Source organism: Cricetulus griseus, chromosome 7 (genome assembly GCF_003668045.3).
Source record: "Cricetulus griseus strain 17A/GY chromosome 7, alternate assembly CriGri-PICRH-1.0, whole genome shotgun sequence".
NCBI classification, from domain to species: Eukaryota; Metazoa; Chordata; class Mammalia; order Rodentia; family Cricetidae; genus Cricetulus; species Cricetulus griseus.
Genome location: NC_048600.1, coordinates 131,004,642 through 131,021,761, shown reverse-complemented (window position 1 = coordinate 131,021,761; position 17,120 = coordinate 131,004,642). Strand labels below are relative to the sequence as shown.

At 46.7% G+C, this 17,120-nt stretch overlaps 1 protein-coding gene across 1 annotated transcript; it reads left to right on the top strand.

Moving 5' to 3' along the window:
• Positions 1-12,238: 12,238 nt before the first annotated feature.
• Positions 12,239-12,610, top strand: LOC100753731 (histone H3.3A-like). Its single transcript, XM_027425297.2, has one exon. The coding sequence runs from the start codon at positions 12,263-12,265 to the stop codon at positions 12,608-12,610; it is 348 nt and encodes a 115-aa protein (XP_027281098.1). The 5' UTR covers positions 12,239-12,262.
• The last annotated feature ends 4,510 nt before the right edge of the window (positions 12,611-17,120 follow it).

Below are 17,120 nucleotides of genomic sequence, written 5' to 3'. Positions count from 1 at the left end.
CACTCTTCTGTCACCTGCTTCCCCATCTTACAGACCCTGTTCATGATTATGAAGGAAAGTCACCTAGGGGCGTGGCCTTGGGCTTATCCGCAGCTTCACAAAAGAGCCATGTCACCTCGGTGGATCCATTTGTTGGACTCAGTTCCCTTAGCATGGAAACAAGATTGAAGTCCCCTCCCTGACCCTGCTGGGTCTCCTCCCTCACCTCTGTCCTCTAGAGACTCCTGGACACTCCACCATGTTACCAGGCTAGCCTGTATCCTGCAGACATCTTAGAATACACTTCCAGACAGTCATACATATTTAAAACATGTGTGTGCGCTTGTTTGATATTGTGATTTATAAAAATGGTGCCATGCTCTAAAAGTTATCCTGTTTTGGTTTTTTTTTTTTAATCAGCAGTACATTTTTAAAATTGAGCTTTTGGGGGGCTAGAGAGATGTCTCAACACTTAAGAGTATTTTCTGCTCTTGCAGAGGTCTTGGGTGTTTGTTCCAGCCCCTACATAATGGCTCACAACCATCTTTAACTCCAGTTATGGTCTCCAGGGGTACCAGGCATGCACACAGTGCACATACAGACACACAGGCAACACAGTCATACACATAAGATAAATGGAGCCCACTGATTTATGTAGCTCTAATTTATCCCTTTTCTCTGATATTTTTTGTCTTTTAATTTTTGAGACAAGGTCTCTCTATGTAGACCTGGCCTGGCCTGGAACTCACTCTGTAGACCAGGCTGGCTTCGAACTCACAGAGATCTGCCTGCCTCTGCCTCTCGAGTGCTGGGATTAAATGCATGCGCCACCACCACCCAGCTTTGTCACTTTTAAAATGTTAAAATGAATACCTCCATAAAATAGCTTCCTAGACGCACATCGTTTTTTCTTTTCATGGTGAAAACATAGAAAAGTTGCTGATAGAACATGCATCCCTCCAGATGTTTTAAAATATTTAAAACACACCCCCACACACACACACCCACACACACACCACACACCACACCCACACACACACCACACACACACACACACACCACACCACACACACACACACACACACACACACACACACCACACACACACACACACACACCACACACACACACACACCACACACACACACCACACACCACACACACACCACACACCACACACACCACACACACCCACACACCACACACACACCACACACCACACACACACACACACATGCACACGCACACGCACACGCGCACATACACATCACACACACACACCCACACACACATGCACACACGCACACACGCACGCACACACACACACCATACACACCACACACACACCACACACCACACACACCACACACACTACACACACACACACACACACACACACACACACACTACACTACACACACACACCACACACTACACACACACACAGAGGCCGCAGCACACTGTAGAGATGCAGAGGACAATTTTTAAGCAACAGTTCTTTCCATCCACCATGTTGAAACAGTGTTGTTTCAGCCTATTCTGTCTCCGCCTCCCATCCTAACTGTAGAAATCCTGGGATTACAGATGTGAGCCATGGCATCTGGCTTTTAAGTGAGTTCTAGGGATCCAAACTCAAGCTGTCAAGCTTGTGTGGCACTATGCTCTTCTCTAATTGCCAACTTGATACAACCTAGAATTACCTGGGAAGACATTCTTATTGAGGGGTTGTCTACACTGGGTTGGTGGGCGTGCTTGTCTGGAGGGGATTGTCCTAAGTTAATTGACATGGGAAGACCCAGTCCACTGTGGGCAGCCCCATTCCCTAGGCAGGGGCTCCTGAACTGCATAGAGTGGAGACACAGAGTTAAGGACAGAAGTGAGCGTGTATGAGCTCATTCTTCTCTGCTCTCGACTGTGGATGCCATGTGGCAAGACCCTGCCTCGACTTCCCCACAGGCATGGCAGTAACCTGGACCTGTAGGCCCTTTCTCCCCAAGCTGCTTTTCGTTAGGGTGTTTTAGCCCAGCAGCAGAAATGAAACCAGAACACTCAGCAAACATTTTTCCCTACTAAGCATTCTCCCTAGCCCCACAGTTTCCCTTTGCTGTTGTTTGATTTTTTTTCAAGACAGTGTCTCACTACATAACTCTCGATGTCCCAGAACTTGCTATGTTGACCAGACTCTCCTCAAACTCATAGAGATCTGTCTGCTTCTGCACCAAGTGCTGGAATCAAAGATATGCATCACCATGCCCAGCCTATTCACTACCGAAGTGTCATCCAAAGGGCTCGGCCGCAGACTCCCCCTCATCTTGGGATCACTATGCATCCAATTTCCCCACAGCCTCTTAGACATTGGTGCTAGACTTGCTTCCTACTCCCCTAATAGCTGGATGCCAGGTACAGATGTTGGTTTGACATCACATTGTATAATCTGTAGGATCGCCCAGGCACCTGGACACAGCAGCTCATCTATGGCAATTCCGAGAACTTCTGTCTCTCTCTCTGGTGGGAAGTACCTGCTGCACAGTGTGGGTGCTGGTTTCCCCCCTGCTTGCATGAAGCAAACACATGCATGTGCAGCTCATATTAGCTGTTCACATGACTCACAGAACAGGCTCTGATATTTCCACATGGACGGACATGTGTGGCGGGGCTGTCTCCTGCTCAGCACAGTTGTTCCTAGTCAAGGTCGTCCCTTCCCTGCCAGGCTCCACCCCTTGGGATGCCCCTGGGGTGAGTCTCTAACGCCCATCTTCCCTTTGGTTAAGGACTTCACATCTAACTCTTTCTTGATGAGCCAATTTTATGTTTTTTATTTTTATTTTTTTACTAAATGTTTTCCTTGAAAAGTATCCATTTCATCAAGGTTTTCAAATATGGGGTTTTAAATTGCTCCTGGCCACATTCTTGAATCCCTTGATGTAAAAGAATAAAAATCCCCTAGCCCCTGCATGAGCACTCTGCACACAGACCTGTGTCTGTGTGTCTCTCTCTCTTTTCTTTCCTGATTCTTTTTGTTGGCGGACTCTCCTCTATCTATTTGTTTTCTGTTTCTCTAGTTTCTGCCTTTATTGTCTTGCCTGCTGTTTTCTTTGGATTTGTTTTGTTGTTCTTCCTCTCATTTAGAAAGTGGGAAGTTTGTCTGGCCTGTGTATTAAACGGCTCTGGTTTCAAGGTGAACAAGGAAGAGAAACCTTGCTTTTGTTTGTTTTGGTTTTGTTTTCTTGTTGGGTTGTTTTGATTATGTTTGTTTGTTTTGTTTTTTAAAGACAGAGATCCTCTGTAGCCCAGACTGTCCTGGAACTCACATTGGAGCACAAGCTGGCCTTGGATTGGGAACAAACCCTCCCATCTCAGAATCCTCATAGTTAGGAGGACCAGCCACCAGCCCTGCCCCAACTAGCCACAGGTGCTCATGGCGGGGGTGAGGGGGTGCTGCTTCATTCTCGTTAAATTCTAGGTCAAAGCCGGGGCGTTGGTGGCGTATGCCTTTAGTCCTAGCACTCGGGAGGCACAGGCAGGTGGATCTCTGTGAGTTCGAGACCAGCCTGGTCTACAAGAGCTAGCTCCAGGACAGCCTCCAAAGCCACAGAAAAACCCTGTCTCGAAAAAAAAAAAAAAAAAAAAATTCTAGGTCAAGTTCTACTTTTAGTTCCTACCTTACCTATCAAAGAGGTCTTTGACCAGTGGGGCTGGAGAGATGGCTCAGCAGGAAGGAGCAGCCTCTTCCAGAGGACACTGGTTCTTTTCCCAGCATCTACATGGTGGCTCTAAGTGATCCCCCATCGATTTTGAATTCCATTGGCTGTTCCAGGGGATTCAACCCCTCTCAAGAGTTTTATTATTATATTTATATTTATTTGTGTGTTTGTGTGTGTGCATGCATGTGTGTGTGGTGTGGTTTGTGTGGTATATGTGGCATGTGTGTGTATAGGGTATATGCATGTTTGGGGTGTGTGGTGTGGTGTGTGTGTGGGGTGTGCGGGTGTGCATGTGTGTTGTGTGCATGCGTGTGTTCAGGCACTCACGCTATGGTGCAGGTGCGGAGGTCAGAGGACAAGTTACAGGAATCAGTTCTCTCTTTCCACTGTGTGAGTTTGGGGGATTCTTTCCACTCGGGTCTCTCTTGGCAGCAAACAACTTTACCCACTGAGCCATCCTGCCAGCCCCTAAAGGTTTTCATTTTCCTTTAACCTTCTCTGGAGTTACAGTTTCTTTCCATTTGAAACTGTTACCATTGTTTTATGTTTACCTAGTCATCTTTTTTTTTTTTTTTTTCATTTTCCTTTACCCTTCTCTGGAGTTACAGTTTCTCCCCATTTGTTACTGTTACCATTGTTTTATGTTTATCTAGTCATCTATTGGTTATGCCTGAGTTGCAAGGATCCCCAAAGAGACCAGGGAGACAGACCACTGATGCAAATGAACAAGGTTTATTAAATTGTCTATCCTTCCACGGAGGGACCCTGTCTAGCAAGCTGGTGCAGCAGCCTCCAGAGGGGGTGAAGTTCCCTGTCTACTGCTAGGTTTTAAAGACAAAAGTTACAGGATTACATCAATAGGTACGTGTTGGTTTCTGATTAGTTGACACTTGGGAACAATCAGGAAAATTTCTCAAAGTCATATTTTGGCATGAAATACCTGTGTACCAGGTATTCTCATTGGTCAGTGTTGAGAGGGAACATTCTGTAGTTTTTTTGTTTTTGGTTTTGTTTTTTTTGTTTTTTTGGTTTTTCGAAACAGGGTTTCCCTGTGGCTTTGGAGGATGTCCTGGAACTAGCTCTTGTAGACCAGGTTGGTCTCGAACTCACAGAGATCCCCCTGCCTCTGCCTCCTGAGTGCTGGGATTAAAGGCGTGCACCACCAACACCCGGCTCATTCTGTGGTTTCTATGGCTTTGTCTTGTTACTTGCAGGTGGCCTATTGTTCATAGATATCAATAGTTTTTAGGATTGTATCCTGGAGACTATAGGGGAGGTTTTTGGTCTCCCCTGGAGTTTCTTTTGTGGCCAAACAGTTCCCAGGAACCAAGTACCTAGGAGGCTGCAGGGGGAGGGTCTGGAGTTTTTTGTGTTCAGTTTTGGCTGTAGGCTCCGGAGGCCAGAGGATTTGGAGTTTACTTGTGTTACAGGCCTGTGTGTCTTTTCTGTAGCCTGTCATGGCTTCTAAAGCAGGAGCTGAGTGAGGGTCTGGTCCCTTCATTCCTAGAAGTGAAGCCTTTTAGTTTAGTTTACTCCTGTCACTATTATTTTATTTTCTACTGCGCTGGAGATGGAGAGGGAACAAAAGGCCTTGCATGAGCTGAAGTAGTCACTCTACCACCTAGCTGCATCTCAGCCCGGTACAAAGAGAGGGGAGGGGGTGGATCTCTGGAAAGGCTGTCTTCTGCCTGCAGCCCTCCCTTTGGTGAGGCCATTGTCCCTAGTGCCCAAGTCTGTGTCTGGAGCTTTGTGTCCCTTCTGTTCCCTACACTGGAGTAAACCCAGACATGTTCATGGTGTGCCTTAGTAAACTGTGGTAATTAGAAAGGCCCTTCTTACTTGGAGAATCTCCAAGATTTACTTAGCACTCACATTGGGCTGCTGGCTGCTACTGAGATGCACGTGTGTCATGGAAACCCCTGGGTGGGGAGGATGTGTCAACATTACACAGCTGCATTTCACAGACTGTGAGTGCCCTACATTCCACGGAAGGGTGGGGACATGCAAACACGTAGATTCCTTTGCATCCAGGGAACAGGTGACCAAGGGTACCAGTTGCTTCCTTTTGGGATCCAAGCTGAGAGTGTGGCGAGTGATCCTTTAACCCAAGGACCTCGTCAACCTGGCGAAACCAGGCTGTTCCCACGCATCTCCTTCCTGTCCCTCTCCCAAGTGTCCAGCTCACAACCTTTGAACATCCTATGCCAACCTCCTTCCTCCCCCAAATCCTCATTGTTCCCCCCACCCTGCCCCAAACTTGTTCATCTCACATACCCACTCCTGTTTTGATGCCCACTTCTCAAAGGGCAAAAGCCAGCATCCCTATGCTTGTAGATATTGATTTTGTACTGGGTCAGAGCACATAGATCTCACCTTGTCACGTTGGCCTCTAAATGACACTACAAACCTGTGGTGGAAGAGACTCAGTGCTAAGTTCTCTGCATCTGCCCTGCCCAGGGCTGGCCCTGTGGCTTGCTATCGACAGAAGAATGTGGCTGGAGTGGCCATGGTGTGACTTCTGAGTCTGGGTCTCAAGAAACCTTGACTCTTCTGCCCGCCCCCCCTGCTTAGAGCGCTGTGGAGGTCAGAGGTCACTATATGAAGAAGTGACTTCTGGGACAAAAGACAAAGTGGACAGAGAGGCTCAGACACAGACACCCTGGAGCATCAAAGCCCTGGAAGCCAATGTCCCCGCCTAAGAGTCTTGGATTTCCCAGAAGCAGACCCACCAGCTGAGGGAAACTCTGAGCAGCTGGTCCAGCAACTACCAATGTGGAGTGTGTGTGACATGAACAAGCTGCCATTTTTTCCTTCAAGCTACTGAGTTTTGGAGGTGACTTGCTACCACCAATTACAACTAACCCAGCATCTGGTTCTTGGTTTTTTGTTTGTTTATTTGTCTTGTTTTGTTTTCCTTTGGTTTTTTCAAGACATGGTCTCACTGAGTGTAGTTCTGTGTAGATTTTGTTTTGTTTTGTTTGTTTTCCTTTGGTTTTCAAGACAGGGTATCACTGTATAACTCATCAGGCTGGCCTCAAACACATAGAGATCTAACTACCTCTGCTTCCTGGAATCTAGTTTTAAATGTCACTTCCTGCCTGCTATTGGTATAGTGGGTTTTTTTGTTGTTGTTGTTGTTTTTTTTTTTTTTTCAAGACAAGGTTTCTCTGTGGCTTTGGAGGCTGTCCTGGAACTAGCTCTGTAGACCAGGCTGGTCTCGAACTCACAGAGATCCACCTGCCTCTGCCTCCCGAGTGCTGGGATTAAAGGCGTGTGCCACCACCGCCTTGCCTAGGTATAGTGGGGTTTTTTGTTTGTTTTTGTTGTTGCTGTTTTTAGTTTAGAAGATTGCATTTATCTGTTTGTATTCGTGTGAGCACAGATGTGCCACTGTGTTTTTGTGGAGGGCAGAGGACAACTAGCAGACATTAGTTCTTTCCTTCCACCATGTAGGACCCAGGGATTGAACTCAGGTCATCAGGCTTAGCTGCAAGCTCCTTTACCCACAGAGCCATCTCACCAGCCTGTGGGCAGAAGTTTCTGTCCCACAAGCCACTCCCAAGGAACCACGCAGAGGTTTAATATTAATTATAAATGCTCGGCCATAGCTCAGGCTTGCTACTAGCTAACTCTTACCTTTAAATTAACCCATATTTCTTATCTGTGCTTTGCCACGTAGCTGGTACCCATTCCCAGTGCGGCACGTCCATCTTGCTTCTCTCTGCATCCACCTTTCTTATTCCCAGCATTCTTAGTTTGGCTCTTCCACCTAATCTTATCCTGCTCAGCTATTGGCCAGTCAGCTTCTTTATGAAGCCAATCACAGCGGCAAATATTCACACAGAGTAAAGGAATATTCCACATTTGACTTCCTGGACAGTCACCCCAAATTTTGCTATGTTAAAATTAAACCTTCCTTTTTAATTAGACCAAAAGGGAGAAATGCTGTGGCATAATCCTTTTGTTCACTGTGAATATGTATTGTACACTATGAAAATATGTATTACTCTCATTGGTTAATAAAGAGCTGACTGTCCAATGGCTAAGCAGGATTTTCCAGGCAGAGAGAATGCTGGGAAGAAGGAGGGTGGATTCTGAGGAATCTCAAGGAGTTGACAATAAACTCAGAGAAGCAAGATGGCCATGCTTCCTGAGAAAAGATACCAAGCCATGTAGCAAAGCATAGATAAGAAATAGGGGTTAACGCCCGGTGTTGGTGGCACACACTTTAAATCCCAGCACTTGGGAGGCAGAGGCAGGTGGATCTCTGTGAGTCCAAGGCCAGTCTGGTCTACAGAGCTAGTTCCAGGACAGCGTCCAAAGCTACAGAGAAATCCTGTCTCAAAAAACCAAGAAAGAGGAAGAAGAAGAAGAAGAAGAAGAAGAAGAAGAAGAAGAAGAAGAAGAAGAAATATGGGTTGACATAAATGTAAGTGCTAGCTAGTAGCAAGCCTGAGTTGTTGTCCAAGCATTGATAATTAATATTAAGCTTCTGTTGTTTACTTGGGAGCTGCTGGCAGGAAAGGAAAACTCTGACTACACCAGCTATTAGTGTAGTGTAGTGATTTTTGTTCCCTGCATTCATTAATTACTGAATCTGATACTTCACCTGTAAACTACGTCTCCCTGTTGATAGGGACCTATAAATAAATGGCAGCTTCACCTTTCTCTTTCCAATCCTTGCCTCATCGTTGACTTTTCTTAATGATCTCTGTCCACCCTCCAGACCAGCCTCAAATGTATGTGTGCTGGTGTGGCTGGGGGTGGAGCCTGTCTGTAGCTGTCAGTCACAGGCAGTTAGGTCAGACACAGAGATGGTCATAAATGCTAATAAAGTAAGTAATTAATCCCTGGACCTGCAACTTTCCAAACCCTGCACAGCCACTGAAGTTCCAATAGGTGTGGTTGGAAGGTGTGTGTTTTCCAGGAGCCTGCCTTCACAGAGGAAACACAGTTCACTGTGTGTGTATGTTTTTCCTCTGTGTGACTGTGTTGTTGGGAGTGTTCCGTGTTCACCCAGAGATCGCCCTGTAGTTTTCCTTCCTTGAAATTTTCTCATCTGGCTTTGGAATCAGGCTATCTTAGGATTGCCTCGTTAACACATGGGGAAGATCCCCTTTTCCCGTTCCTGGAATGGCTTGTTCAAGATTATCATCATTGTTTAGCATCTTAACTTATTCACTCAACAGCTGTGTCCAAAGAAGTGACTGAGTGGTTAAAAGCACTTAGTGCTCTTGCCAAGGGCCAGGTTTGGTTCCCAACACCCACATGGCAGCTCACGGCCACTGTAGCTCCAGTCCTGGGTGATCTGGCACCCTCTTCTGGCCTCCACAGGTACTGTGTGCACAAGATGCTCATAGTTGCCAGCAAAACACACACACACACACAGACACACACACACACACTCACACTCACACACACACACTCACTCACACACACACACTCACTCACACACACACATTCACACTCACACACACACTCACACACACACACACACACACACACTCACACGATAAATAAAACATAAAACTTTTTTCAAATGATAGTCTGTGCTGAGGAGTTTCTTTTGTGGAAGCTTTTGAAGTTTGCACTAGATGTTTCTACACCTACACTAATCTCAGGAGTTGTGGGTTTTTAAGGTGTGTCTGTCTGTTTCTCAAGCTCACCGGCATGAAGGAATACTAGTATTCTACAATGACACTTTTAAAAATGATTTTCCTGATCCATTATTTTACAAGAGCCCATGACTCTCTCCATCTCTGTGTCCCTTCCATGCTTAAAACCCATAAAATTTGTGTACTCAATAAAAAAAAATTGTTGTTTTATAGATTATATAACTAATTCTGCATTCAACTCATTCTTATCAAGATGGCCACTCTTGCAGGCAGCCCTGACCAGGTGGACAGTGATTCATCTGTGTGTTGGTCAGGTGAGATCCGGAGACGACACAATAAACACGAACAACAGGACCACAAACACTTCTGGGTCCCCGAGAGAAGGATGCAAATCTGGAGTGAAGATGATGACCCCGCTACTCTACTAGCAGATGAAATGGGGGTGGAGAGGACAGAAAGGGAAGGAAGAAAACAAGAGAGAGAAGACAGTGTAGGGGGGCGACAACGAGGAAGGAAAGGAGAGACGGAAGGGGAGGGGGAGACAGAGAGGAGAGGGAAGATGACAGGGAAGGGAGGGAGGAAGCCTGCAGGCTGTGCTGTCACTAGGGCTCTAAGACGTCCTCACACCTTCCCTGGAGCTGAGCAGTGCAGGCTTAGAGCAACCACACATGGGGGAACTTGGTGACATCCCCTAATGCCACCCACGGGTTTCTAGTGGTCAGCAGCTTCGGAGTTCACAGTGAGGACAATAAGAAGGAACAGACCTCATCACAATCAACCACTCTGAAGGGAAGTCTGAACTAGGCCAGAGGTGACAGGGCATGACAGGGCTACAAATAACTTAGGTCCGGACCCCAGATGGTTGTAGAGGCAACCGCTGCGCTAAATGCACCCAGTGGGTCGCGACCCTTGCCCTCTCCCCTCCATGGTTCTGTCCACACTGTGCAACCCAAACCCCACGCATTGAACAGTGACTGCACCATCACATCACCGCCCTACTGTGTGTCTCCATGGTTTTTCTTTGAACGCATGAGTGTGCAGTGAAGATGTGTGGGAGTATGCATATGTTTGTTTGGGGGGGGCACACCGGGCACAAGGGGATGTCAGAGGACAGCTTGCAGGAGTCAGTTTAAACTTCCTGCCTGGTAGGTTTCAGGGATCAAACTCAACTTATCAGGCTTGGTGTCAGCAAGCTCTGACTGAGCCATCTTGCCAGCCCTAGTGACGTCCTTTATAAAGAGAACCTCTCTCTCTGTGTGTCTCTGTCTGTCTGTCTATCTCTCTCTGTGTGTCTTGTGTGTGTGTGTGTGTGTCTCTCTCTGTCTCTGTGTGTGTGTCTCTGTGTGTGTCTGTGTGTGTGTCCTTGTCTCTGTGTGTGTGTCTCTGTGTGTGTGTCTCTCTCTGTCTCTGTCTCTCTCTGTGTGTGTGTGTGTGTGTGTCTGTGTGTGTGTGTGTGTATGTGTCTGTCTATCTGTCTGTCTCTCTCTGTGTGTGTGCGTGTGTCTCTGTCTCTGTGTGTGTGTGTCTGTGTGTGTGTCTCTCTGTGTGTGTGTGTGTCTTTGTGTGTGTGTCTCTGTCTCTCTCTGTCTCTCTGTCTCTGTCTCTGTCTCTGTCTGTGTGTGTGTGTCTGTGTGTGTATGTGTCTGTCTATCTGTCTGTCTCTCTCTGTGTGTGTGCGTGTGTCTCTGTCTCTCTGTGTGTGTGTGTCTGTGTGTGTGTCTCTGTGTGTGTGTCTCTGTCTCTCTCTCTGTCTCTCTGTCTCTCTGTGTGTGTGTGTCTGTCTGTCTGTCTCTGTGTGTGTGTCTCTGTGTATGTGTGTCTCTCTCTGTCTCTCTCTCTCTGTGTGTGTCTCTCCCTCTCTCTCTCTCTCTCTCTCTCTCTCTCTCTCTCTCTGTGTGTGTGTGTGTGTGTGTGTGTGTGTAAGTCATCTAGAGGGAGAGGGAGACAGTGGAAATTCTCTTTTGTAGAGTTCTTCACTACTCAGATAAGATCTCTCACTGAAATTGGAGTTCTCTGTAGTTCAGACAGGTTGGCAGCCAGCAAGACCAAGGGATAGCTTCCTTTCTTGGAAAAAAAAAAGGTAGATAGATAGATAGAGAGATAGATAGATAGATGATAGACAGACAGACAATGTGTGGGTGTTTGAGAGTGATTTGCCACAGAACACATGTAGAAGTCAGACGGCAATTTGTAGAAGTCAGTTCTCTCCTTCCATCAAGTAGATCCCAGGGATTTATCCTAGTGGGCTTGGCTGCAGACATCTTTCCCCCATGAGCCGTCTCACTGACCCCCATCGATCCTGTCTCACCTCCTCTGCCTTCCAGCACTGGGGTTGCAGGAATACATAGGTGCTGGAAATCCGAACTCGGTCCTCTTGTGGGCGTTCACAGCCGCCAATTATGCTCGCCCACTTTGTCACCTCCACTCAGTCACACTGCCTCCCATTGGGAGGTGACAGCATCTCCCACAGCAGGCTTCAGTACGCCAAATCTCCCCTCTTGTTCCTTAGACAATCTTGTTAGGTGTTTGTTCATTCGTTTGTTGATGTTTTCAAAGACTCGGGTTTTGCTTCGCTGACTCCACTTGTAGCTCCTATGCCCTGCTTGTCTGTCTCCGAGGTCGTCCTTACATTAGGCTTTGTAGATGACCAGCGAGTCCCGGAGAGCCTTCTGCCTGATTCCTGGCACTAGGATCACAAAAGCACCCAGCTTCTGTAGGGGGGTTCTGGGGATTGAACTCAGGACCTCATGCTCGCTCAGCGGGCACGTTACAGATTGACCTGTCTATTCAGCCCCAAAGGCCTCATTTTGACATCATCAAGACACATACTGGTAATGAGTTCATTTAAAATGCACAATCCGAATTGTGTTCGCAGCTGTCGCCGCGCTGCTGTCGCCGCGCTGCTGTCTCACTTGGCGAGCTCCAGCCGAAGGAGAGGGGGGTAAGTAAGGAGGTGCTCTTACCATGGCTCGTCCAAAGCAGACTGCCCGAAAATCCACCGGTGGTAAAGCACCCAGGAAACAATTGGCTACAAAAGCCGCTCGCAAAAGTGCGCCCTCTACTGGAGGGGTGAAAAAACCTCATCGTTACAGGCCTGGTACTGTGACACTCCGTGAAATCAGACGCTATCAGAAATACACTGAACTGATTCGCAAGCTCCCCTTCCAGCATCTGGTTAGAGAAATTGCTCAGGACTTCAAAACAGATTTGCGCTTCCAGAGTGCAGCTATTGGTGCTTTGCAGGAGGCAAGTGAGGCCTATCTGGTTAGCCTTTTTGAAGATACCAACATGTGTACCACGCCAAACGTGTAACAATTATGCCAAAAGATATCCAGCTAGCACGCCGCATGCACGGAGAACGTGCTTAAGAGTCCACTATGAGGGGAAACATTTCATTCTCAAAAAAATTTTTCCCCTTCCTGTTATCAGTAGTTCTGAATGTTAGATATTTTTTTCCATGGGGTCAAAAGGTACCTAAGTATATGATTGCGAGTGGAAAAATAGGGAACAGAAATCAGGTATTGGCAGTTTTTCCATTTTCATTTGTGTGTGAATTTTTAATATAAATGCAAGATACAAAGCATTAATGCAAGCAAAATGTTTCAGTGAACACATTTCAACAGTTCAACTTTTCAACAATTATAAATAAACCTGTTAAAATTTTCTGGACAATGCCGGCATTTAGATTTTTTTAAAATAAGTAAATTTCTTATTGACAGCAAAAAATAATAAAATAAAATAAAATGCACAATCCATCCAGGCATTGGTGGTGCATGCCTTTAATTCCAGCACTCGGGAGGCAGAGGCAGGCAGATCTCTGTGAGTTCGAGACCAGCCTGGTCTACAAGAGCAAGTGCCAGGATAGACTCCAAAGCCACAGAGAAACCCTGTCTCGGAAAAACAAAAAAACAAACAAACAAAAAAAAGAAATGCACAATCCACCCAGGCATGGTGGCAGGAACCTGAAATCTCAGCCCCTTCGAGGCAGAAGCAGGGGGATCAGGGATTCAAGGTCAGCCTTGGCGACATCGGACGTTCAAGGCCAGTTCAGCTTTCATGAGATTGTCTCAGACAAACCAAAAGAAGTACCCAGTTCAGTGGCATTTGGTATATTGACAGAGTGTGTAGCTATGACCGAGATTCAATTTTGGAATAGTTAATCACTTCAGATGAAAGTCCCATTTAGTGGCCCTTCTCTGGCTGCTCTTCTCCAGTGCACACAGTCCAGACAGCCCATAATCTTCCTCTGTGGAGCCCCCACCCACCCCACCCCCAGTCTGGGCATTTGCCACACATGAGGCTGTGCACTGATACCACCGTCTGCAATGGCTTCATCCACTGAGCATATCTGAGGCCCATCCCTTGCTGGAGCACTCAGCAGCAATTCGCCCCCTCTATCGCTATGAAATCAGCCTCTTGCGTGGTCACCCTGCAAGTGTGTGTGGCTTCTATTTTACTGCAGCCCTGAACCTGTATGCTCAAGGCTCTGTGTGGGAGCCTGTTTTTGTTTCTCTTTGGCATGTGCTTACAAGTGGGATTTCTGAGTCATGGCAACTCTATATTTAACATTTTGAGGAACTTCCAAGCTGTTTTCCAAGGTTGTTGTTATTCTTTCTTTCTTTCTTTCTTTCTTTCTTTTTTTTTTTTTTTGGCAAGTGATGTTCACTGAGAATCAGCAGCAAGCATAACCACTCTGATGCTCCTCACTCGCTCGTTCCCGCATTCCTAGCTTTTCCCAGGCACCATTCTCAATCCAGAATGCTTGCAAGTTTTGTGCATTTGCAAATGTCCTCTCCATCTCTCTCTTTTCCTCCCTCCCTTCCTCCCCCTCCCCTTTCTGTCTGTGTCCTGCAAGTGTGTGTGTGTGTGTGTGTGCTTGTGGAGAGCAGAGGATCTTCATAAGTTGCTCTAAACTTTTTTTTTAAAGATTGTTCTTTGACAACTTCATAGTTACTTCGAGTTACTCTCTCCACCCACCCTCTTAACCAACTTCCACCACTATCAACCCCACCCACAACATATACACTCTCTCTCTCTCTCTCTCTCTCTCTCTCTCTCTCTCTCACACACACACACACACACACTCACTCACACACACACACACACACACACACACACACACACCTTTCCCAGATTCTATGACTCTGGGTTTTGTTTCGTAAGCCCTTTAGTTCAGCCAGTGTTTGCACTGCCTGACATAAACCCCTGCTATCTTCGTCGTAACTGCTGCTTTGTTGTCCGGGTACCCTGGAGTCATCTCTACCCTATAGGACACACCAAATCTTAAGAGAGTTAGCTGAGGGCAGTATGCCAGCCGATGATGCCCAGTCTGTTGCTTGACTGTCACTGGACATATTAACGGTCTCAAGAAAGGCCAGTATACTCTGGTCGTGCCTCACCTATGTCTAGCTTAACATCTGTGTTAGACAGTTGCTGTGACACCCTGGCTGGAAGATGTAAATAAGGAAAGATATATCCAGGTTCCTGGTTTCAAAGCAGTACCGTTCACATTCTGGAGGATAACATGCACAGTAACAGTCAGGAGTTGGTGGCGCACGCCTTTAATCCCAGCCCTTGGAGACAGAGGCAGGAGGATCTCTGTGAGTTCAAGGCCAGCCTGATCTTCAAAGAGAGTTCCAGGACAGTCTCCAAAACCTACAGAGAAACCCTGTCTCAAAAAAACAAAACAAAACAAAACCTGCTCCACGATCTTGACTCTGTCTCTGAGCTCATGACACCTCTTAGTGCGGACACCCAGTCCTCGAGCCAGGCTTGGTTTTCCTGAGGTCCCCTGTCCTCTCCTTCTGCTTTCACCTTTTCCATGGTTGCTCCTGGGCATTTTCTTCTGACTTGCTTTCTCGTCTGCTGATTTTCCCTTCAGCTTTGACAGTATATATATTAAATTCGTCCCTAGAGTTCTTGGTTTCATTCGTTTAGTTTTCCACTTCTGGCACTTTCCGTATGGTTCCTTGTCATCATTATGTTCTTTGCCATGGTTCTCAATCTTGTCTTCTTGTATTATTTAAATTTTGTTGGTAACAACTCTGTGTCCTCCCCCTGACTGGTGAGCATGTGGGCTTTTGTGTGCCTGTCCTTAGCAAGCAGGCCTTCCAGCCGTGTGGACACTAGCTTAGCGACGCCTCCATCGAGCAGTCAGAAGGACATTTTCTCTGGCAAGGCAGGTTCCCTAGGGCACATGGGTTTCAAGTCCCATTTGTAGGATTCTCTGACATGCAGCCTCGTTGTCTACACTGGCTGTCTGTTCCAGGAGAAATGGGCCGGACCCCATCCTGTGCTGGGAAGAGCTAGACACTGGGGCCTCTTGAGGTCACCCTGACTTTCTGATCCCTCCCCAGCAAGGCAGGAGTTTGAGAGAGAAAGGCATGGTCCTCCATTACTTGTTCTTCTGGAATGTTCCCCTGGCCCCTGAATCAGCCTCTCCAAACTGAGTGATCTCACACTCTAGATGTTAAAAACTGCTTGCTCAGTAATGCTCTTGGAAGGGCTAACCCATGCTCCTGTCCCACCTCATTGGCTCCTGACTCTGACCCCACCTTAGCCAAGTCATGTCAAATGGATGAACGCTGAGGATCGTGACTTAGAAGGACCAGGGAGTGGGGAACTGGATCATGTGTGTGAAAGTGGGTGTGTGGTATGTGTGACAGTAAGTTCATGTGTGCCAGTATGTGGGTGCACACATGAGTATGAATGTGTTCATGTGTACATGTGTATGTGACCATTCTGTGATACAACCCAGCAATGCAAAGTGTGCAGTTCCAAGGTTCCTAGTAGCCACAGTGTTGTATAACCAAGACTGGCAATCTTAGAATGTTTTCAACAACAACAACAAAAAAACAGCCACTGCTCTTGCAGAGGACCTGGGTTCAGAACCCATAGGCAGGCAGCTCACAACCATCTGTAACTCCAGTTCCAGGGCCTCTGTCACCCTCTCCTGGCCTTCAAAGACACACAGGTGGTGGGTTTATGTTCATGTAGGCAAGACACTCGTATACATAAAAATAAACCTTAAGAGGGATACCGGCATGCCAAGGCACAGGCATGTAATCTCAGCATTCAGGAGGCTAAAGTCAGAGGACTGACTGCCACAAGTTTAAGGTTTGAGACCAGCCTGGGCTACAGTATGAAATACAGCCAATAAATAAATAAATAAATAGCAAAAGCGAGAAGACCGACCTCTAGGCACGCATGGCTGTTGCCCTTCTAAGGGTAACAGCAGCTGTGATTGCCAGCACACAACTGGGCTCGTTAGCACTCAGTCAAGGAACTGGGGGGCTCTCACGGCCACACCCTTCTCTGAGGATTTACACCTGGTTGCCTGGGGGAAAGGGTATGTTCTTCATTGGTAAGGTGCCCCTGCTCCTATGGACAACCCTACTGTGACTCATTTGGAGACACATACACACAAGTACACACACATACACCCACATACAGACACACACACACACACACATACACCCATACACACACAGACACACACACACACACATATATATACACACATACAGACACACACACACAAGTACACACACACATACACCCACATACAGACACACACACACACACACACACACACATATATATATATATATGTACACACACACACATACAGACACATATACACACACATACACACACACATATATACACACATACACATATAAACACGTACATACACATATACATACACACACATACACACACATATACACACACACACACACACACATATATATATATACACACACACACATACAGACACATATACACACACATACAGACACATATATACACACATACACAT

What these genes read in the sequence shown, in the direction of transcription:
- LOC100753731 (XM_027425297.2), top strand. Translation starts at nt 12,263, where the DNA reads ATGGCTCGTCCAAAGCAGACTGCCCGAAAATCCACCGGTGGTAAAGCA.